The sequence below is a fragment of the Podarcis tiliguerta genome, assembly GCF_965153285.1.
Source record: "Podarcis tiliguerta genome assembly, chromosome: Z".
NCBI classification, from domain to species: domain Eukaryota; kingdom Metazoa; phylum Chordata; class Lepidosauria; order Squamata; family Lacertidae; genus Podarcis; species Podarcis tiliguerta.
The window spans coordinates 1,943,300-1,966,680 of record NC_139553.1 but is presented as its reverse complement, the minus strand read 5'-3'; the positions used below and the strand labels follow the sequence as shown (position 1 = coordinate 1,966,680).

General features: G+C 48.4%; 2 protein-coding genes across 7 annotated transcripts in view; both read right to left on the bottom strand.

The window, feature by feature from the left end:
* Positions 1–531: 531 nt before the first annotated feature.
* PDCL (phosducin like) lies at positions 532–12,003 on the bottom strand. Of its 3 annotated transcripts, XM_083423189.1 has the most exons (5): positions 11,869–11,916; positions 8,850–8,975; positions 6,217–6,403; positions 2,765–2,946; positions 532–1,846 (listed from the first exon to the last, which is right to left on the bottom strand). In XM_083423189.1, the coding sequence occupies exons 3-5, from the start codon at positions 6,392–6,394 to the stop codon at positions 1,292–1,294; spliced, it is 915 nt and encodes a 304-aa protein (XP_083279315.1). In that variant the 5' UTR covers positions 6,395–6,403; positions 8,850–8,975; positions 11,869–11,916; the 3' UTR covers positions 532–1,291. The 3 variants fall into 3 exon arrangements, with proteins under 3 accessions (XP_083279315.1, XP_083279314.1, XP_083279316.1); XM_083423188.1 differs by lacking the exon at positions 8,850–8,975 and having other exon boundaries at positions 11,869–12,003; XM_083423190.1 differs by lacking the exons at positions 8,850–8,975; positions 11,869–11,916 and adding an exon at positions 6,485–6,673.
* A 3,440-nt stretch (positions 12,004–15,443) lies between these two features.
* RC3H2 (ring finger and CCCH-type domains 2) overlaps positions 15,444–23,381 on the bottom strand; it is a 49,460-nt gene continuing 41,522 nt past the window's right edge. For 2 of the 4 annotated variants that reach the window (XM_083422902.1, XM_083422903.1), the window contains 3 exons: positions 23,059–23,166; positions 22,292–22,440; positions 15,444–21,083 (listed from right to left, as the gene is read on the bottom strand). In XM_083422902.1, coding sequence (XP_083279028.1) covers positions 20,867–21,083; positions 22,292–22,440; positions 23,059–23,166 — 474 coding nt within the window. In that variant the 3' untranslated portion in view covers positions 15,444–20,866. The remainder of the gene's footprint in view (positions 21,084–22,291; positions 22,441–23,058; positions 23,167–23,381) is intronic. The other 2 variants (XM_083422905.1, XM_083422904.1) reach the window with 1 other exon arrangement.

Below are 23,381 nucleotides of genomic sequence, written 5' to 3'. Positions count from 1 at the left end.
CACACGGTTAAACAGGAGGGGAGAGGGGTCTTGTGTCCTGCTTGCAGGTTTCCCACAACAGGCGTTGGGTTGGCCACTGGGAGGAGAGGATGTTGGACCAGACGGGCCAGCAGGGTTCTTCTTGCATTTGAGTCCAGAGGGCACCCTGCTGGCTACCTTAACTGCAGGGTTTCACATCTGTAGTCACATTTATGGGTCATTAAAAATGAGAGAAAACCATCTGTTTGACAAAGCAGAAGGTGAATTAAGGGGCAGCAAGTTCTACATGGGCAACACTGAGGCTAAGGAGGAAGACACTGGAAACGATTGCTGCTGCTGCCACCACCACTCTGGACTGGCTGCAAGAGGGGGTAGGCATGTTGGGGCTGGTTGATGTTGGTGGGGAATGCCCCATCCCTCCTAACAGACCGGCCTCCGTGGGTGACCATCTGTACCTGTGGCTCTGCTTTTCTTCCTCCCGATGAACAACAACCCTGGGACAAGGACTGCATAGCACCAACAGCTGCTCAAAGAAACAACTGGACAGGAAGCTTAATAATATTCATGTCTTTATTGCATTAGTTTAAAAACTGTTAGGAATACATCACACATTTTGAAAGAGAGCTTAGCAAAATAGAGTCCATTTCTGCTGGAGGAACAGGGCAGAAGGTCATGTCTTGTAGATTAACACAGGGGACGAACATCCACAAACAAGCATAGGGCAACCTGCTGTTGAGGGCGATGTTGTACAGAGCAACACATCAAGGGTTGTTAAATGAATGCTAGGAATGCCCAGGACCCCCGGAGAGAATAGCCAGACTCACCAAGCCAACTACTGGGACTGAGCTATGGTCTGCAACAGTGTCTGCCAGCCTGGGTCCCCTCAAGGTGCTTTGGACTAGAACTCCCATCAGCACAACTCCCCCACCCCATGTGACACCTCGGGGTTCGTGTGAGCCCCATGCAGGCCTACTCCTTTGGGAGGGTGGGTTGCTGGCATCCAGCTCCTGGCCAAAATGCCTGCTTGTGCAAAATACAGGTGCAAGATCCATAAAAGCATAAAAGCAAAGCAGCAACTAGGCTTCGAGACCCATCAGGGGCAGCGGCAAGGGCTCTGTGGTGGGAAGGCAGGGCAGAGGGGCCACAGGCTGCTGGACAGGTTTCAGCTGGAGGCTTGAGGTGGCTCCTCCATTTGGGAACGGTATGTGTGTTTGTGTGTGGCAACTGGGTAACTGCCTTCTAGGGGCTAGTAAAGGGTGGGCTTTTCTACTTGCCGGTTCACAGGCGCCTCTCTGCTCACCCTAGCCTGCCCTCAGTCGATCTCCAGGTCACTGTCGTCGCTGAGGCAGGATGAGGAGGCCTTGAGGACGGAGGTGAGGAGCACCAGGTCCTTCTCAGGGAGCAGGCCGCATTCCTGCAGGAAGCCCTCCAGGTCCCCGGCGAAGAAGTCCTCACCCAGTTGGTCAGTGATACGGACAAAGTTGCCCACCAGTTCCCCACCCTTGTAGACCAGGAGGGCCGGCAGGGCGCTGGTGGTGAAGCGGGAGCTGGCGCCGATCAGGGAGCTCCGCACTCGGCAGAACTTGACTGCGGGGTACTCAGTGGCCAGGCAGACCATGCATCCGTGGAGGGAGTCAGCCCCTGGGACATCATCCTCGTAAATGTGGACCATCACCAGGGTATTTCTGGGCCCCTTGTCAATGGTGTCCAAGAAGGCCTCCGCACTGTGGATCTCGAAGACCTGCTTGAAGTACTGCCCGCTGCGCAGCTGCCGCCGCATCTCCTCCATGCGCTGCTTGCGGTACTGCTGCAGAAACTCCTCGTCATCTGGGCCCTCACGCAGCGCACTGTACTCCTGCAGGGTGAGCTGGGGAAACAGGATGCCTCCTCAGTCAGGGGTGGCCCAAGGCCCTGTGCCACTCAAGGCGGAACGGAAATTTCCACCCTCCTGTCCTCCCGTTGCCCCCTCCTCCCCCCCCTCCCCCTGGCACGCTTGGGCTGAGCTGCATAACATCAATAAAAAGATGCTGATTACAACTGGAGCACTAAACAAAAGCGGCTTAAATTGGCACTTGCTGGAGGACAGCTCAGAAGCTGGAAAGGAAGTTCCCAACAAGCGAGGCAGTGCCGGCACAATACATTTTGCCACTTTAGGCAAAGCAGTCAATGGTGCCCTCCTACAGCTGCCTTTGCCTGAGACGACTCAGGGCAGTTGCAGATAGCTGGAGGAAATGGGGGAGAAAAGAAGGATGACAGAGAGGAACAGGTGGCAGCAGTCCTGCTCTTCCCAGGCATCCACCAAAAACAGCAAGAGCAGGAGAAGGTGAGCTGTGCACCTCTGGGCGCCCAGGATCTGCTGCCCCTCTCCTGAGGCAACTGCCTCACCAAGGCCAATGGACATGCCAGCCCTTGCTACTAAGTTCCCCCGAAAGTTAACTCACCTGCATTCCTCCCTGCTTGAAATCCCCTGCCTCCTGCCTGCCTGTTTTTTAACTGATTTACTCCAGAGGCGGCACAAGCACAAGACCCCAGGTGCAGTAGGGGACTCCAACTCCCCATCACCCTGAGTTGTGGGCCACGCTGGTTGATGGGATCTAGATTCCAAAAATACCCAGAGGGCTGCAGGTTTCCCTATGCTAGCTGCGTCCTGAACACTTGGCAGCTCCACCACCAGGTGCTGAGTGCCACTCAGGGCAGGTGGTCCCCCGCCTGCACCTGCTCCAGGGATGCCTGTGGGGAGGGTTGGACTCCACAAGGAAAATGCCCCCCTTCCTGTGCCTGTTACCTTGCCATTCAGCTTTTCCTGGAGCTCCTTCTGCTTCCGCTTGTCCTCCTCGTCATCCAGGTGGGACCTGCATGTCACTGAGAGCTTCTGGATGAGGCGCTCCATCTCCCGGCACTGTTCCTCCCGCTGCTCTGTCTCCAGCTGCTTGAATCTCCTCCAGTCGTTGATCACCCCTTTGGGGCCTGGGGAGGGAGGGAGGGAGGGGATGAAGCAGGCAGCAACAGAAGCAGCAACAACTTGCCACATCAATAACAGACGGTGCCTGTGCCTCTGCCTCCACAGTCAGAGGCAGTGGTGCTTCTGAACAGCAGTTGCTGAAAGGCACAGGGCAGGGTGGGTGAGAGCGCTCTTGGACTCAGGCCCTGCTTGAGGGCTCCCCTTTGGGGAGCCAAATGGGGGAGGCTGGATTAGCTCAGATATGAGGAGCAGGCTAGCCTTGAGCTCAAGTAAAATCCTGTATGGATTACACACACACAAGCACTCCTGCCTGAGGACAGAGGACTCTGGACAAACCTCTGAACATCACAGTTGTGGATGAACTCTGGAGAGATTCAGAAGAGAGAAAAGAAACCACTTATTCACGTAGTGCATGGCTGAACTGTTAAAACTACAAAACTCTCTCCCACAGGAGGCAGCAATGGCGACCAGCTTGGGTGGCAAGGCTACTAGCCAGAAGGGTCTCCACAGAGGCAGTAAACAAACATATATTACAGCGGTTTATAGCAATAAAAACGTATGATATTAACCATTAAAATGGTTAAAAACAGACGTCAATTATAACCATTGTGGAAAGATGTATTCTTCATTGCCTGCATAGGGCAGGTAATAATAGAAAAGTTGTCAGCAGGCATTTAAAAGGCTGGCATGAATAGAAAGAGAACCATCCCAAGTGAAACTGACACAAAAGCGCCCCCACCCCACCTAAAAGAATGTATTACCGTAATTTTCGCTCTATAAGACGCACCAGACCACAAGACGCACCTAGTTTTTGGAGGAGCAAAACAAGAAAATAAATATTCTGAATCTCAGAAGCCAGAACAGCAAGAGGGATCGCTGCGCAGTGAAAGCAGCAATGCCTCTTGCTGTTCTGGCTTCTGGGATAGCTGCGCAGCCTGCATTCGCTCCATAAGACGCACACACATTTCCCCTTACTTTTTAGGAGGGAAAAAGTGAGTCTTATAGAGCAAAAATTACGGTAACTGTTAACACCAGTTAGCAAGAAGCCACAGGAGGAACGAGCTCTCACACTCAGGGCTTCCTTGGAAGTTTCCCACTGGTGTACCTGAATGGTCACCATAGGAACAGGAAGCTGGACTAGAAGGGTTCCCCCTCTTATGGGCAGGGCTCTGCTTACATCCCAGTCAAGAGCTAGCAGGGAATTCCAAATGTCCCATTAAAGCACAAACCCCATAATGGGTATTTTATAGAAAAATAACAAATAAATGTTTGTAAATTTATATGCATATGAATATAATGCTATTCATAAAATAATACAATATAAAATACAATACAACATAAAAACCACATACAAAAGATAATACCAGAGAGAGAGCAGGTTCTGGGAAAAGACATGTCTCTGCACAAGTCCCTGGTGAGCCTTTGCCAGTCAGAACATGGAATCCTGGGCAGAAGGAACCAACGGCTGGATCTGGAGTGAGGCAGGCTCTTACCTCCCAGCGTGGGACAGCTACCACAGGGAAGCTTCTTCCAGGCAGGAGCCAAGAGGTGGGTCTCTTACACAGCTTTGACAGCTGGACAATTGTGGAGGGTTTCTAAATATCTGGAAGAGTTACACCTTTCTGCATTTAACTTGGGGATTCCTACCCTATTTTCAAAGAAGGAAACATCTCCAACATTACCAATGAGATTGCCTTGCCCCACAAATGCCCATTCAACTGCTTCAATCAGCAGAAGTGGCACATACCGTATTTTTCGCCCTATAGGACGCACTTTTTCTCCTCCAAAAATGAAGGGGAAATGTGTGTGCGTCCTATGGGGCGAATGCAGGCTTTCGCTGAAGCCTGGAGAGCGAGAGGAGTCCGTGCGCACCGACCCCTCTCCCTCTCCAGGCTTCAGGAGAGCCCCACCGCCAGCCCGACAAACTGGGGGGGAGAAGCCTGACTTGGTTAGAAGGCTGGCGGGGGGGAGAAGCCTGCTCCTCCCCGTCACCAGCCCCGCAAACTCGGGGGACAGCGGGAGAGGCGCAGCGCGCCTTTCCTGCTGTCCCCCGACTTGGGTAGAAGGCTGGCAGCTTCGGCACGCAGCTTCGGCATTGCTCTGGGTCCCGTTCTGGGGGCTGGGGGAGGGGGAAGCTCGGGCTTCCCCCGCCCCAGCCCCGCGCCTGGGGGGGAAAATTTTTTTCCTTTATCCCCCCCCCCCCCCCAAAATCTAGGTGCGTCCTATGGGCCGGTGCGTCCTATAGGGTGAAAAATACGGTAATACTTGTTCCACATTTGTAAGAACTCAATATTCTGGTGTGCAGCACCTACACTTTAGAACTCCCTGCCTATTTGTCAACAAAATTGCTGAAAAACATTTTTGCTTGGACAAGTCTACGAAGATGTTTTGAAAGCTGATGTGAGCTTTTTAATAATAATTTTTAGTAATTTTCAATTGTTATCCAATAATAGCCTCATTATAACAATACCAATTTATTATACAATCAATAATATCAATCATTCAAATACCAAATTATATAATTTAGATAAGGTGGCCCCCCACGTGCTAGAATTGATGAGTTGATGATTTTCTTTATTTCTGCGTTCCAAAATCTTGTTGATTTCAATTACATTCCAGTCATAATAATAATGTCATACACAGGAAGAACAAGGATATAGTTTGAGATCCTCACCTGTAGTTTTATAAATCATTTAATGTGACAACACGAATAGAAAGCTGATGTGAGTTTTAATCTGTTTTAGTCTACTGTCATTTTAGCTTTCTGAAAGTCTTAAAACATTGCTGCTAATCCTTCTTCCTGATTTTTTTTGTAAAATGTTTTCAGGTGTTGTCATTGTTGTTGTTTTTTTGGTACAGTGCTGCCTCGCAAGACGAAATTAATTCGTTCTGCGAGTTTTTTCGTTCTACGAGTTTTTTCGTCTTGCAAAGCACCACTGTGTATTGACGGTTTCCCATAGGAATGCATTGGCGGTTTTTTTTAAAAAAGGCGCAAGACGTTTTGTCTTGCAAAGCAAGCCCATAGGGAAATCCGTCTTGCGAAGCAACTCAGAAAACGAAAAACTCTTTCATCTTGCGAGTTGTTCGTCTTCCGAGGCATTCGTCTTGCGAGGTACCACTGTATATACATTTTGCAAAATAAAATAAAACTAAGTAAAACGTTCCCCAGCAGACTAGCCTTGAAGGATCATTTGTGCGTATCAAATGCAACTGATCGGCTCAGCCCTAAGGAAGTCGTAGGTGAATTCAGGGACCTGGGGGAAAGGGAGGCACACCTGTGTTTACCGCACTGCCATCGCTGCTCAGCACCACGTTCCTGGGTTCCGTGGCATCCTGCGGGGAGCCATGCTGCTGCTCCTCCCGCTCCTCTTCTTTCTCGCTGTCCTCCTCCTCGCTGCTGCTGTAATAGTACTGGAGTTTTTCGCCCAGCAGCTTGTCGTCCAGGGTAGTCATTGTGGGGAGCTGCCAAGAGAATGCACAAAGGGTTAACAGAAGCTCAGTTGCAGCCCTGGCTTTGCTTGGAAAGACCACTGGGAAATGGACCTTTGGAGGGTTGTCCGAGTTCTTCCCCGATCCAACTTGGGTGGGTTAGAGTGAGCTTAAAGGTGCAAGCTCAACCTCAGCCTCTGGAAGCAGAGAGAAGGAGCAGGCTCTGCCCCTATAAAGGTTACAGGGATGAGTGTGGATGAAATCTCACTCAGGGGTGTGAGACCTGCCCCTCTTCATCGCTGGCTTTTAAAGAGGTGGACGGGGTGCATGGCAGTCAAGGGAAAGGACACATTACACTCTCAGTGACCTTGCCCAACCCCCCCCCCCCTCTCCTACCTCTTCAGGTCCCAGAAGGACTTACCGTAATGCCCACGCCTACCGTTTGCTCAGCCTGCAAATGAACTAGCCACCTGCATAGCACAGACACTGACACCTATGAGCACTGACACGGAGGATTCCCGTTTAGCACCACCCCTTTTTAATCCTTCCCTTTATCCTGAGCCAGATCTGCTCCCTCCGCCACGGATTTGCATACAGCACTCTGCTCGCCATCTGGGATGCAGTTGCTCAATATTCAAAGGAACACAAGTGAACAACACAAGCACACTGACACCAAACTCTACATACATTAAGCATAATAGAAACACCGCTACCCGACCCCACCCCCATCCATCTCCCCTCCCTCCACCCCCCTTTCTTTTTTTTCCTTTTTCTTTTTTCTTCTCCCCCTAATGCCTCAACAAATGAAACGGATTTGTAAAAATTTTACATGGGGGGGGGAATATGAGGCATTACACTTACACTGTAAAACAAGAAAATCCTTAATAAAATATTTAAAAAACAAAAAAACAAAACAAGGAAGCGAGATTCTCCCGTGAAACAAGAGATGCGAGCAGCAGCTCAGGAGCCCAAAACGTGGAATAATAGTGGGGGGGGGGGAGGAGCATCTCTAGTTCTGGTCCAGAAAATGTGGTGTGCAGGGAATAGGTTACCCAAAGATGGAGTGATGACCCAGGGTTCTTTAAAAACCAGCTCAGGCGGTCCACAAAGGTTGGGCTTCTTAAGGGTTGTTAGCCATGAGAGACAGAGTGAGCCTCCAGATGCAGAGGGAGCCTACCTCGGAACGGGGATGAACAACACCTGGCAGGAGAGGATTTGCCATGAGGCCCAAGTGATGTGAGAATGAGCCCCAGGACAGAACCATGCCCATGTCACTGTAAGGGAACTCTCTTGCCTCAAGCATGCCTGACAGTGCACTGGCCTCCTCCCTCCAGGCCAGGAAGGATGTGGTCAGTAAAGGGGAAACATCAGCCTGGTCCAGCTGCTGGGGACTGCTGCTGCTCAGTCCCCTCTGTAGTGAATTCACAATTGCCCAAAAAAAACACAGGCAAATAAGAGCCCAGCTCCAATCGCGAGCCAAAGGGCTACTAGTTGTGTGAGAACTTATGACTCCCTCAAATGGGGTGCCTAGCCTATGCGTCAGTTGTGGCCCATGGGGACTTCTCTGTCTGCATCGAGGTCCCCCTCCCTGTTTTTTTTTTTTTAATGGTTGTGATTTCCCCCCAGTTTTATCGTTTTACCTTTTTAAAAACCATTTTGAGGGTCCTTTTCTTTTTTTACAGTCAAGCGGTATATAAATTTTATGGAATAAATAAATATGTATTGACTGTAAAATGACACTCAGTGGGTTCATTTCGATTCATTTAATAAAATTTCATTTTATAACATATATATAAAACAGAGAAACAATTACAATAGTCAAAAACTGAAAGAGGTAAAACTAAATAACATAGAATGAGAACAGCTGGGTTTAAAAATAACAAAGCCCAGGTAGAACCACAGAATTGCAGAGCTGGGAGGGATCTTGAGGGTCATCCAGCACACCCCAGGCAATGCGGGAATCCCAACAAGATCATACATGACAGATAGCTACCCACCCACCCCTCCCTGTTAATGTAAGAGATGGGGGAGTTTATATGGAAGGTTAGCCACATGAGAACTCAGGCTAAAAAGGGTTCCCCATCCCATCTAGAGGATTATGCAGATTAGCAAACCAATCAGATTAGCAAACACATCAGAACCAATGGGGCTGACTCTACTGGAAATCCCAGAGCAGCAGCTGTTGGAAAGAGGGAGGTGGGCAAGTTACTCTGCATGCTCTTCAAGAGGGCAGGGTGGACATTTGCAGGTTTGCAAATAAGGCCTCAGCATCCTTGCTTCATGGCATATGTAACTTGATGGATGCTGTTTTTGGATAGAGGAAAGTATTTCTCCCTCTCTCCTAAAGCTAGAATTTGTGGACACCTAATGAAGCTGAATGTTGGAAGATTCAGGACAGATAAAATAACTAACTTCTTCACGCAGCGCAGAGTTAAAAATCAGGGAACTCGTTCCCCAGGAGGCAGTGATGGTAACCAACCTGGATGGATCTAAGAAAGGACTAGACAAATTCATGGAGGAAGAGAGGGATGTTGGTGGCTCCCAGCCACGATGGCTATGCTCTGCCTCTGCAGTCAGAAGAAGCAATGCTCCTGAGTACCAATTGCTGGAAAACACAGGAGGCGTGAGGGGTCTGGTGTTCAAATCCTTGTGGCTTTTCAAAACCATGAGCAACTGGTCAGACACTGTGAAAGCAGGTGCTAGACTACAGTAGATCAGCCATAGTCAAAAGCTTCTGAGGGACAAGGTAGGTCAGTCTCTGCCAGCCTGGTCCCCCCAGATGTTTTCAACAACAGCTGCTGCCAGCGCCAGCAAAAACATCTGGAGGACACTAGGTCGGCAAAGACTCCGGTAGGCTGTAGGGTTCCTGTAGTTTTGTTGTGAGGGATGCACAACTTTTACTGTGAATTACTGAGATCAAGGCTATGGTTTGTTTGTTTTTTAAAAAAAGAATGAGATCAAAGGCACACTATTAAAATGCATTTCCTGTTAAGCCGAACAGCTGCTGCTGCTGCTGCTTTGGGAGATTTCGACCTCTGAGCCAGGCTCTGTGCTCCCATTTCATGTCCTACATAATCTAGGTTTAAGTATGAAGAGAAAGGAGCTAGAGAACAACGCCAACACTCCCATTCAGTATTGCAAAATAAAGGATGCAGTGTGGACTTGGGGGGAGATAGGCACACTAGCCCTACCCCACATTCTCAATGATGCTAACCTTAAAAAACAGCAACTGATTTTGCTATACCAGCATCGGAAGGCAGAAGAAGAAGAGCAGGAGGAGGAGTTTGGATTTGATATCCCGCTTTATCACTACCCGAAGGAGTCTCCTAGTGGCTAACATTCTCCTTTCCCTTCCTCCCCCACAACAAACACTCTGTGAGGCGAGTGGGGCTGAAAGACTTCAAAGAAGTGTGACTGGGCCAAGGTCACTGAGCAACCGCATGTGGAGGAGCGGAGACAAGAACCCGGTTCCCCTGATTACGAGCCCACCGCTCTTAACCACAATACCACACTGGCAGCCCTGTATCTGTAAGGCTTTAATGTTTGGTGTTTTGTTGTTTTTATATTTTGCTGGAAGCTGCCCAGAGTGGCTGGGGAAACCCAACCAGATGGGTGGGGTATAAATAATAAAGCTATTACCATTACCATTACCATTTTATCAGAAATATCGCCGGCAGGGTGACACTTTGCCTGTCCTACAGATGGAAAAAGCTGAGCGGTCAGCTGCTGTGAAGGGCATAGAAGCAAAATAAGACAAATAAAAAGCCCATTATTGGCAACCTGCTTCTTAATGCAGGAGGGGACAGTGGTAATGTGGCAGTTCCCATCACGAGCATCTGGGTGGTCACTGCAAGAACAAGATGCTGGACTCCATGGCCTGATCCAACAAGGGTCCTCTTATGTTTCTTTTTTAAAAAAATAATATTTTTATTAAAGGTTTTCTTGGTTTACGAAAGCACAAGCATTGTCCCTTTTTTCAGGTTGCCTTTTCTACATATCAGTTACATTTGTTGTGAGCCACTAGTGTTGTATGTAGTTAAAGGGTCGGGGAAGAAAAGAGGGGTGGGGAGAAGGGGTGGTTGTTAAAACTTATTTTATTTAGTGTACAGTGTGTGTCAGATTTTGCGTCAGTAGTCACTCTTCCTATTCGCTTATTGTATGTATTTCCTTTCTAGTGAGGGCGGCGGGGAGCCCAGGGCGTGGTTGGCTGTCTTCCGCTTGCAGCAGCGAGATTTGTTTGCGGGGGGGTTAAGTTAGGCCACAAGAATCCACCGAAAGCATGCCAATCAATATGTTTCTGAACTTGACCTAGCCAATTAATGCCTCCCCTGCGATCTATGCAAATAATAACAAGATCCACCCAAGAGAAAACGAGCCTAAATAAGGAAGCCTGGATTCAGCCTTCCTCGATCCCGGAGGCCCCAGCCGACTTCCCCCCTGCAACCAAGCGAGCGCGCCCAACCCAAAGCCCCCTTTGAGCCCGCGCGGGCGAGCCCAGCCCCCTGCCCTCCATGCCACCTGGCCGCTCTCCCCCCGCTCGAGAAAGGATTAAGCCGAGACGGAGCAGGAGCGGAATCTTCTCCCCACCCCCCGCCCTTGCCCGCCCTCCCTCCATGCATCTATCTCCGCTGCAGCACAGCCAGATGCTGCCGCCCCCCCCGAGCCAGAGGTGCTGCAGGGGATCAGTGTGTGTGTGGGGGGGGGCTAAGACCTGGGAGACCAGAGTTCGAGCCAGTGGCGTAGCGTGGGGGGTGCAGGGGGGGGGGCGGCCGCACCGGGCGCAACATCTGGGGGTTAGGGGGCGCAAATCCACGGGTTAGGGGCGCAAATTACCTGCCTTGCCCCGGGTGCTGACAACCCACGCTACACCACTGGATCGAGCCCCCCCCCCACTCCCTGGGCCGCGGCCACGCGCTCTCAGCCTCTACCTGCCTCGCAGGGCTGGTGGTGGGGTTAGATGGGGAAGGGGGCGACCACGCGCGCCCCCTTGATGCCCCCCCCCGGGATGAAAACGGGGGTTTGGGGGAACCCCTAAATGCAGAAGACGTTGAGGCGCAGAGATGCCCTGGGGCATCGCCCCTCTGGAAAGCGAGCCAGCCCCCGACACGATCTCGGTGCCCGCGCGCCACAGGAGACCCCCCACCGCTGCCCCACACGACCCCGCCCCAAATCCCCACTTGTGAGCCAGACACCGGGCCCTCCCCCCCGCACACGCCGCCTTCCCACATACGAGCCCCACACACTCCACCCCACAGAAAGCCGGGGTTCTTCCCTCGCCCTCCCCACCCCCTTGCTGTGGGGCCCCCCATAACAAAGCAGACCCACCCTCTGCCACACACGGGGTGCTTAACCCTTTCCTCCCCCACGCGCGAACAGCGCCCTTTGGCCACCTCTGTGGGGCAGAGGCTCCTCCCTCCCTTCCCCAGGGCTCCCCTCGATCGTCGCACTACGGATCGGTGCCCGCAGCCCCGAAATCGGGGCCCTTTCCCCCTCCTCACCGGGATCTGCTCGCTCTCCCTCAGTGTCTCTCTCGGTCTCCTAGTGACAGGAGGCGAGGGGAGGGGGAGGGAGCGGGAGGCGCAAAGGTTGCCGGGACGAGCTTCCCCGGCACTAAGAGGTAAGGTGGAATAGCAGCCTGCAACTGCACTTGCTGCCGGATCTCTTTCGGCCGATGCCGCCCGTGGACCGCACCATGGACGGGGAGGGATGGGGGAGATCGGTCTTGCTCCCTGTTTTTTAAAAAAATTATAGCACCCTTCATAGGAGGATCACAGGGCAGTTTATCGTATGAAAACACAAAAAATACATAGCAACAAAAAACAGTTACCCTCCCAATTTTTTTCAAAGGCCTGGGAGAAGAGAGATGTTTTTGCCTAAAGATATGCAATGAAGGTGCCAGGAGAGCCTCCCTGGGGAAGGCATCCCACAAGCGGGGAGCCACTGCAGAAAAGAGCCAAGCTCTACACGGCCACCTCCTCTTTCCCTATTTATCCACAGTCAAACATCTCTTACAAGAAAGCGCTTCTTTGTGCCAACCAGTTACTGCCTCTTGCAGGAGGCAACAATGGTTACCAACCTGGACAGGCTTAAAAGAGGGACTAGGATAAATTCAGTGGAGGATAACAATGGCTACTAGGCCATGGTGTGTCCAGGGCAGCTGTTTACCAGCTCCACCTGGTACACAGGCTGAGACCCTATCTGCCTGCAGACTGTCTCACCAGAGTGGTGCATGCTCTGGTTATCTCCCGCTTGGACTACTGCAATGCGCTCGACATGGGGCTACCTTTGAAGGTGACCCAGAAACTGCATATTAATCCAGAATGCGGCAGCTAGACTGGTGACTGGGAGTGGCCGTCAGGACCATATAACACCGGTCCTGAGAGATCTGCATTGGCTCCCAGTACGTTTCCAAGCACAATTCAAAGTGTAGATGCTGACCTTGAAAGCCCTAAATGGCCTCGGTCCTGTATACCTGAAGGAGCATCTCCACCGCCATCATTCAGCCCGGACACTGAGGTCCAGCGCCGAGGGCCTTCTGGCGGTTCCCCCATTGCGAGAAGTGAGGTTACAGGGAACCAGACAGAGGGCCTTCTTGGTAGTGGCGCCCGCCCTGTGGAACGCTCTCCCTTCAGATGTGAAGGAAATAAGCAGCTATCTTATTTTTAAAAGACATCTAAAGGCAGCCCTGTTTAGGGAAGTTTTTAATATTTAATGCTGTATTGTTTTTAACACTCGATTAGACGCCGCCCAGAGTGGCTGGGGAAACTCAGCCAGATGGGCAGGGTATAAATAAATAAATAAATAAATAATAATAATAATAATAATAATAATAATAATTTGCCTGTGCGTATGGAGGCATCAGTGCTTCTGAAAGCCAGTTGCAGGAAACCACAGGAGGGGAGAGCACTGTTCTTGTGCTTGGGTCTTACTTTGGGGTTTTCCATTGGGGCATCTGGTTGGCCCCTGTGAGAACAGGATGATGGACTGGATGGGCCCCCTTTGGCCTGACCCAGCAGGCTCTTACTATGCTCTAAACCAGTGTTTTTCAACCACTGTTCCGAGGCACACTAGTGTGCCGCGAGATGTTGCCTGGTGTGCCGTGGGGAAAATTGAAAAATTAGAAAGATATTTTTTATAAAAAAAAAAAAGTCAAATTTTCGCCCACTAGGTGGGCGCTGGACTGTGTCCACCCTATTTTCCATCCGTCCTGGGTGGGGATCAGATTGGATGGGATCGGATGAGAGCGGACAGGTGGTCCGCTCTCATCCGATTCCCCATAGAGAGCAGCGGGGCTCTGACATCTCCCTCTCCGCACAGAGCAGATCCCCGCTGAGCAGAGAACGGTCCGCAACGTTTTTGTTTGCCATTAAAGAAAAAAATATTAAACCATGCTTGAATGTTAAACCATGCTTCTTTGTGTTTATTTGATTCCTATTCAAGAGAATTACTTTATATATACAGTGGTGCCCCGCAAGACAAATGCCTCGCAAGACGGAAAACCCGCAAGACGAAAGGGTTTTCCGTTTTCAGAGGCGCTTCGCAAGACGAATTTCCCTATGGGCTTGCTTCGCAAGACGAAAATTGACGAAAATTTTTGAGTTTTTTTTCCGCTCCCCAACCCCTTTTTCTGAAGCGCTAAGCTGCTAAAAGCCTTTTAGCAGCTAAACCGCTAATCCCTTAAGCCTTTAATAGGCGTTAATAGCCCTTAAACTGCCAATAGCACTAATAGCGCTACTCTGTCAATGGGCTTGCTTCGCAAGACGAAAAAACCGCAAGACGAAAAGACTCGCGGAACGGATTCTTTTTGTCTTGCGAGGCACCACTGTAGTCAATATAGGCACAGAGTTAAATTTTTTAACATTTTCTAATGGTGGTATGCCTCGTGATTTTTTTCATGAAGCAAGTGTGCCTTTGCCCAAAAAAGGTTGGAAAACACTGCTCTAAACAAGCAGGATTTAGCTCCCTTCCTCCTTTCTTTTTCTTGCATTCCCCATAAAGAGGGATTGGTTGTTAAAGCACTTTGGGAACCATAGCACTGGGAAGGGGTCTCCTCACAACTCTCAGCACCCTTAATGGATTCTTTTTTATTGGGGGGGGGGGGGTGGAACTGTGGCTGTTTTAAAGTGGCTTTGTAGTACTTTAAACATATAGTGTGAATAAGCCAGAGCAGCATTTTTCATGTCGTTCCTTTTGTGGGGGCAGATTAGAAGTTCACTGTTGTGATGAGATTTCGTACATATTGTTACGTGCAACCCATTCTCCAAGTAATGAGAAACCCCTGAGGTTCCAGGAGCTTAGCCAGGTTCGGTTCCTTGGAATGAAGGTCATCAGGGACTGTGGTGTATTTAGGGTACATGGTTTATTTGCACATCTATACAACCTGAGCATGAGAAGGAGGGGCTCACAGCATCAATACCCCAACAGCTCTTGCTTCTCCATCAGCCACATCTTTGGGTCCAGCCCAGAGCAAGCGTGTCTCTGGGTCTCCAGCTTCCAGCCTGCTTCCAGCAAGAGTATCCATGGGTCTACAGCCTCCATCTGTTTCCAGCTCAAACACAATTCTGGCTGTTTTCCTACCCTAAGAAAGTGGGGTGGATGAAAGGCCCATCCATTAGCCTGAAAGGCACCATCTCTTAGCTGCTGTAGCGCTTGCAAAAAAGCTCATTCAAAGTTTATAAACAAAAATTTCAGGCCAGTTCAGCAAACTCCTTTATTAGATTCTGTCGCTGACCCCAAGAATTGGAAGGGCCTCAAGGCATCACCCAGACTGACCCCGCACCCAAACCCACAATTGTGACTTATCCATAGGAAAAACTATCATGTTCCAGCAGAGATTACCTGTCCCAGGACCAGTCCACTCTGCTTCAGAAAGGACTTTCCCATCCTCTGTTGCCCAATACTTTTTAAACAAAAGAACCAAAGCATGTGATCTAACCGTGAGTTATAACACCTTTGAGAAGAGCAAGCTATCACTGTGAATGCCTAGCTAACAGTTTCCACCTCCAACTTCAATGTGCAAAAATTGAGACAACCCCCCCTCCACCCCCATGTTTAGAGAAGAAGGCAATACAAGTTAAGGTGGACAAAATGTTTTATTTTACGGCATGCAAATACATGTCAAGTACTGCAAACTTTTTTTCTATTAATTCTCTCTCAAACACTGAAAAAAACCACGATTCGCTAAAGTCCGTGTCCAGCCCAAAAGCTAATTATCTTTTCACTTCAGTGCAACAGAAAAGACACGCACACAGACTTCACTCCGCTATTCAGGCTAAATCACAAAGCCCACACCCATCACTCAAACTTCCCTCCCCAAAAATACAGACCGTATGGTCTAAGCTTTCCCATGTAAATCCTATTCCTATAACACAAAAGGGAAAAACAACAGAATTTGGAAATTGAAAACGGAACTAAATGGAATAGAATTCATCCCCCGCCCCAAATAGATCCCTTTTTTATTTTACAGATTTTTTAAGTTAAATATTTTTTTTTAAATAGAAGCTGAGTATGCATCATTAAAAATGAGGCATTAAATCCACCGTAGCGATGGTGTCTGCTTTATTATACATGATGGGTGTACACCATCTTTTATTTCATTTACATTTCAATCGAACAATAGATTTGCAAAGAAAATGTCTAATACAGACGTAGAAATATTCACACTTCAGCTTCACAACCGGTTGTAGAATTGACAAACAGCCCTCTTTTCCCAAACTTTCTGGGCCAAGCAGGTTTATAAAATGTTAATCAACGCAACAATAAAAGAAAAAGTGGTGTTTTTCTTTTCCTTTTAACTTCCAGGGAAAAGAATATGTAGTATATAGTATAAATGCAGACAGCAGATACTGCAAGCTAAACCACAATACTTTGGAGTGGCTGTACAGGGTGTGTGTGTGCAGTACAAAGAAAAGCCACGCATGTTGTATCACAACTACAGTATAATCTATTTGTCTGCACAGATAAGGAAAATGCATGCATCCCCATGCCTTGGACTAAATAACCGAGGACTCTCTCTGGGTAAGCAGGTGGGATCTGTGCAAAAGTGTACTTCGCCCTGTTTTCTGGCACTCAGAAACACAGCCAGAATTGTTTTTATTTTTAATTCAAACTCTGTCAAGTATATAAAGTGTCCATTAAAAAGCTTCACAAAAGCCTGTGTGTGTGTGGTGGACAGGAATTTGCTCTCTCAGTTTTGGGGCTGGTGGGATGCTCACAGTTTTGGCTCACTCCACTTCAGCCACCCCACTCCACCCTTACGCCTGGTAATATCGCTTTGCCAGCAAAGTACCGTGCTGCTGCCCCTCCTCAGAGCCAAGGAAGTGGCTGAGAGTTCAGACAGGGGAGGAACACGCCCCAGCAAAACACTGTGTCATGCCATGTTATTTGCAAATTCAGTCTCTAAATATAGAACTCCTAAATACAAAGGGCTTAAAAATAAACATCTCCCACAGGTAGTGAATGGCTGGCTATTGCCCGCTCCCCAAATAATATTGGGGTGCAGATGCAAGCACTTAAGATTGAACCCTTTGCAAAGCAGGCCAGGCTTAATCAAATACTGAGAAATGCCAGCCGCTCACAAAATTAGACATGAAAACTGCTCACCACAAGAAAACCCACAGCCAAGCCGCATGGAGTTTTTGTTTGTAAATGAAGTTTATTTCACAACAGACCTGGCTTTCAAATTATCAAAAAAGAATGGAAGAAAGGATACTACCAGGACTTCTGTTCTGGCATTGGCCACACACACTTTAGGCAAGCCCTGTGTTCTACACTCCAACTGTCACCAGGTATTAATTTCGATCAGCGCATCTGGCAGTGACCAGTGGTCAAACCAGGCCTACCACAGACCCGCCACTCTTCCTTAGCACAGGCCAGCAGCTTCTCTATGCAGCTCAACGTCTCATCTACCATCACACTCAGCATTTGTTTCACATCTGAAGCTTGCTACCCAAAGCACTGAGTCAAAACGAAGGGGGAGAGGAAATGCACATTATGAGGAAGCACAGCTGAAGTTTTTCTTGCTACCACAATTACCCCCCCCCCCAGTATGCGTGCCCCCAATCCCCCCTGCACCTGCCTACAAAAATGCCACCTGCTGGCAGAGGGCAGGAACCACCCTCCTCTGCTCTCTCCGCCTGGCTCTCCTCTGGTTGGCCTAATTTTCTAAAGACACAGCTGCAAAGCAGGCTATGGTGCTGATTCATCTCAGCACCCATCCCTCTGGCTGTCCCAAAGACAAGGGGTGCAGAGCTTCTTTGGGTCCCACCACCAGCTGCTCCCATCACCTATGACTATTCTTGGCCATGTTGCCTGGGGATGGTTGGTGGTGGCTGGGAGCCCAAGGGCATCCAAGGGATGTACCGTAAGTTGACTGCTCCACACCCAGACAGGCTGGTTTGTACAAACTGCTTCAGAGGTGGACAATGCCCAGCCAGAATGATGCCATTTCCATGGCGAGAAAGTCCCAGCTGTTTCATTGAGCCTGCAATTCTCTGTGTTGAAGATTTAAAGTACAACCTTGGAGCAGAGGCTTCCTGACAAGTGTGTGGCCCTTTCTACAAAACTACTGTAGTGCAGGAGTTCTGGCTGCCTCTGTCAAAGAAGCACAAAGGCAGCTCGTTCCCAGTCCAGGTGGTAAAAGGACAGCAGAAATATGGTGGCTTTTAAAATTATGCGATGCCACTGGACAAGTGAACGAAGAACTGTAAACAATTTATGCCACGCCCCCTTCCCCAGCAGCACAACCAAGGTCTTACTATATATCCACCCTTGGATTGTATTGGCGCCTGGGGGAGCTCCGGTTCACAGAGGGGCTATTTCCCTGAGGGCAAAAATGAGGATCTCTCAGACTTCTAATATTTGTCTATTTTTGCAATAAAATAGCAATTCATTTTCTTCCTCCTTAAAAAACACGTCACCTGCAGCACAGAAGATCTTATTGTTTAAATATCCAGTAAAAGAGAGAGAGAGGCTGTTTTGCATATATCTCTATATATCTGAAGTTACATATAGCGCAAAAAAACAACAACTTTTGGAAGCATTTCAAATGTAATATTTATATATACAAGATTTCCCAGCTGGATCAGAGAACACAGTAACAACCCAAATGGCATTCCACACCAAAATCAGTTAATCTTAACAGTCACAAGTTTAAAGAAAACGGGTACTTTAGTCTCAAATCCCCAGCTGCCCTGTTTCTCTTGTTGCAGGAGTGAGGTGGCAACAGGAGGAGCAGCCTGAGGAATTGCCCCATGAAATTAAGAGAAGGGATTTGGCTGACATATTATAAATAGCTCTTTGTGCCTTAGTATTAAATAAGTGGCCGGGGTCTTTCACAACATCACTGGAATTATATATATTATATAAATATATATAAACTAATGCTTGGATTTTTTTTTCAGATAATAATATTTACAACATAATTTTTTTTCATGAACTTTCAAGTCAGCAGATATAAAATAAAAAAGGATGCAAGTCAGTATTGTAACCCTCAGAGAAATGCCTGTTTTTGCCCCACCCCTAATCCAGAAGTGTGCACGATATTGTTTCTTAAAAAAGGAAGTGAAAAGAAGCGGCCTGATCCTGCACACGGGGTGGCATCCCAAACAGTCACCAGCTCTGTTCTGCCAGGAGTAACATGATCGTCTCTTTTACAAGCCATTTGCTAGTGGGACGAGCCCTTGAGTACAGTATACCTGTGAAAATGTCACTTGGCTAAAATATCCCAGTACAATTCTCCAAGTAAACAACTTCACAGAAGTTAATTATCAAACACTGCAAAAAAAGAAGAAGAGGAGTAATGCAAAAATCAGAACTAGAAAGCCACAGAAGACAAATGAGGAAGGTGTTATCTTGCCAGCAAGCATTCTTTTGCTCTACCACCTTCTAGGTGCCCTGAGTTTCTAAAGCAAGAAAGTAAAAGAAAATACGGCTCAGGGCCCAAGAGGTGTGTGTTCTTCAGGTGATGGCTCCCTACTTACGTTTCCTTAAAGTCACATTTTTAAAAAGACACATTTATTCGTTGTTCTGTACAAGCCGAACTAAAGCTATACCATTAAGTGTTCAAGGCCTTGTCAAGAGTCAGTAATATAACCTAAACACTAAACTTCTCAGTAATGCTATAATCAAAACAACACAATGAGTGTCAAAAGAACGGCTAATCACTTCTTATTTGACAAGTACATCAATAGCAATACTGTGTTGTCAAGTCAGTGCAAATGTGACAGAAAATGTTTCTTTTGCAGGGAGCGACTGATGCTGAGGCTCTGGGGACTGATCTGGCCGAAGGAGCTGCACAACTCGGAGCCCAGGGAACAAGTGCAGTGGGTTTTTGGCCTTATCCACACTTAGGTCTTACCCTGCTCTTTCTAGGCAGAGGTCTACACTTTAACAAACTGCGTCTCAGTGGCTTTTTGTAGGGGTTCTGCCCTAAACTTTCCCTGTGAAAACCTGCTCTTCAAATATGAATTGGCGCAAACACCCATCTGGGTTTTCTGCAGATTGCTCTTTGAGCTTGCTGATCTTTAAAGAGCGGGTTTTTTGCAGAGAAAACTCCAGAGGGGAAAAAAAGGGGGAGGGACCCCCAGATTGTGCCTGGAAAGAGCAGAGGACAGTGCCGTACTTTCCCATGTATTAGACGAGGGGGCGTCTCACAGACGGAAAAGTACGGTCAGTGTGGACAAGCCCGTTGTCGATGTAACAATTCTGCTTACAACTCAAGAGCAGGTAAAGAGACAGAAGATGTAAGCGCTAGGATGCAGGCACTTCGATTTTGCACTCTATTATTTGTACACAGGCAAGTTGCTTGATATGTGGAAATACCAAGCTCTAAATCAGAAGAGGGGTGGGGTAGGGGAAATGAAGGGGGAGGGCCAGACAGGAATATGCAAAGTGCTACACTACTGCATATAATGCAGTCGTGCAAAGATAAAAGGAAAAGGAAAAAGAAAAAGTGTATCAACCCTGAATTAAGTCCTATGTTAAGAGGATCCCCAGCCCTCCTCTCTCTTTCACTTTCTCTCTCTCACGTGCTTATTTCATGCAAAGTTCCACAGCTGAAGAAACAAGCAACTGCAACCAGATACAAGTTCCTCTCTCATGAAACAAAACAAGGCAAAACAAGTGAGTTCTATTCCCATGAGTCACTTCACCCCAAGGATCTGCTGGCTTCAATGAACTAACTTGCAAATTTATCTAGAGAGGCTGTCTCTCAACAAGAACGGCTCAGAAGGCGCCCTGGAATTTCCACAAACAAATTAAAAAGCTGCTCTTAAGCTTTTTACAAACCACTTGTGGAACGTGAACACCTGAGCCTAGCAAAGTGGTTTGTTTTCTCTTTTCTTTTTCCAGAATGCAAAGTTGAGAGGGGCCTGATGTATCAAAGAGTCCACAGGAAACAAATCACCCCAATAGTATTTTCTTAAAAAATATATACATCATATAATATAGTGTAAATGCTGCCTTAGCATGATCACGAGCTTGAAAACGTAACACCTCTCAGCTGTTAACCATTTTGCCATTTGCCACTGGCCTTAAAAAGTCACTTTTCCCTTCTGCCATGATGTGAGCTGCTGTGAGGCTGTGGGCTGTCTTGAGAACGAGGCTGCCCACTCCGGAGGAGGAAGCTGTGATGGGCAGGGACGTCACCCCGCTCACAGAGGATGCTGTTGGTTGGCTGAAGCAGGTCATTGGCAGGGCTGCTTTCTGCTTCTCCCTGGTGATTTTTTTTGGGTGGGGGGAGTGAGGGAGGAGAGGGGAGAAGGGGGAAATAAACCCTGATCATTATTTAAAATAGAACACAGGAATGTCAACATTCTCACAGCAATCCAAGGATGTAAAAAACAAGGGACAGTGAATTATCCCTGATAGTTTTGATACCCTAGTTGATTTTTCTTCTTTAGATATATTACTTATCATGACAGATAATGAACAGATGGGTTCTGACAGAGTGGGGGGGGGGGAGAGAAGCTGTGTTCATTAACCCTGAGCTCTCACACTGCTAATAACCCAGAATTTGAAAGAGGGCCCGTGCAGCACCAGCAAATTCCTCTCCCTTCTCTGTGGAGCCACTGGTGTAACTCTGGAGCCTCTTGAGAGAAGCTAGCAGCACAGCAGTGGCCAGAAACGCTGTTGCGCCATCAGTGCTCAGAGCCATTTCCTTTCTTCACTCATCACAGTGGCTGAAGGGCCGCTGCAAATGAATGGGAGAGACTGGATTCTCAGCCTTGGAGGAGAGAAGGGGAAGAAGAGAGAAAGAGCCCTCCATACATTTCGAACAACAACTTCTATCAATTGCAAGCTTGCATGGGGCTGGTGGGAGCCACAGCCCCCAAAATATGAAGGGCTCGGACTGGGTAAGTCTAAGGAGTAAGAAAGCAAGAGAAGGCCAGCATTCGGCAAGGAAGCATGGTGGATTTCTCCAATAAAAACACCACTGTGGTGCTTGGGACAGCTTTACTTGGAAACAACAGCAGTGGCTGCTGGGGAACCCACAAAAGTAGAGTCCATGGGCTTACAAATCACACAGGCTTATATAGCCATCCCTTCGCCTTAGCTCTACACCAGCGTAGAAATTAAGTCATGTTGTCAGAAGAAAAGCATGCCTGGATTATTGGAGCTGGATGCCTAATTCAGCAAGGAGAGCAGGGTGCAGATTTTCTAGCAGGCTAGCTCAAGGATGAATTCTTTCTGCACAGAAATGATCAACACATTATTTATATAATGTGAGAAAGCAGATTCTTTCCTCCACTTTTGTGAGTTTCCCAGCAGCCACTTTTGTCCTGATCAGGTAAAGCTGCCTTAAACATTGCAATGGTGCACTTATTGAATAGATGTGCCACAGGCGACCCAGGGGACACGAGGAGAGACAACAGAGGCTCTGTATCGGGGCACAGAAAGCTTCTGTTTCCGTCTGACACTCACAGAATAGCAAGGTCTTCACCTAAGGTGGGCCTCGCCTGCTGCCTGGGCTCTTTTGGAGGCTGTTCTAGAGGGTGGCCGTTCTCCAGAGCTGAGCCGTTGAACAGATGATCGTCCTGGTCGCCAATGCCAAGCTGCAGGTTCAGAATCTCCTGGAAGTGGAAGGACAGCGTTAGCCGTGTGGGAGTGGGGGGTGATGCCAACCAATCAGAACTCCCGCACAAATGATGGAGAAAGGTGAAGTGGAAATGGCATTGCTGAGAAGGAGCTGAGAGGCTAGAGGACAGACCCTAAAGCTCCCTGCCATAGCCACCAGGGATTCTTTGTGGCCAGTCCAAAATATAAGGGGAGGGAGAGTCCAGGGCCCAGTGTTAGGGGTATGTACTCTGCACATAGAAGGTCCTGGGTCCAATCCTCCACCTCTACATTTAAAAGTGACTTAGGGAAGTGGGGCTGAGAAGACCCAGATCTGAACTGATGGAAAGCTGCTGCCACTCAGTTTGACCCAAAAGTTCATGCAAGACACAATTCTACAGAGTGGGGAATCAATACTCAGAATTTTATGAACATCTCAATAACACTGCTGTGTCTGAACTGGGAGTCTGGCAAGGCTAGGATTCAACCAGAGTTTTGGTCTGTGGTTATTTCATGCTTTACATGGAAACTTATAAGAGGGCCACCAGCTCTGGATTTCTGAGATAGTAGAGGATGCAAAGACACAGACACATAGGCATGTTCAGTGAATCAAGGAAACGGCAGTGTTCATGTACCTCAATTTGCTCTCCCTGCCCACCAAGCTCATCGGCATCGAGGGCTGACAGTTCCAGTTCAATGTCTCGGTCTGGCTTTGTGTCTGCACCGTCCTCCGGATAGTCAGACTAAGAAGCAGGATAGGAGTGGGGGGAAACAAACAAAGCACAATTGATTTAAAGAAAGGTCTTTCCATGAGATCGCCTTACGGCCACTCAACCGCTTCAATCAGCAGAACCAGCACTGTTGTAGGTGCCACAGGCCACCTGCTCCACATTCAAAAGAACTTGATATTTTACTGTGGCAGCATGAACACCCTGAAACTCCCTCTAGGTGTTTTCAC

Bases quoted from the DNA above. Each gene is read 5' to 3' on its own strand.
- PDCL (XM_083423188.1), bottom strand. From the start codon at position 6,394: ATGACTACCCTGGACGACAAGCTGCTGGGCGAAAAACTCCAGTACTAT. The intron at 2,947-6,216 runs GTGTGCCTCCCT...CTCCCTCCCCAG, and splicing joins TGGCAGTGCGGTAAACACAG to GCCCCAAAGGGGTGATCAAC. The intron at 1,847-2,764 runs GTAACAGGCACA...CTGTTTCCCCAG, and splicing joins AGGAAAAGCTGAATGGCAAG to CTCACCCTGCAGGAGTACAG.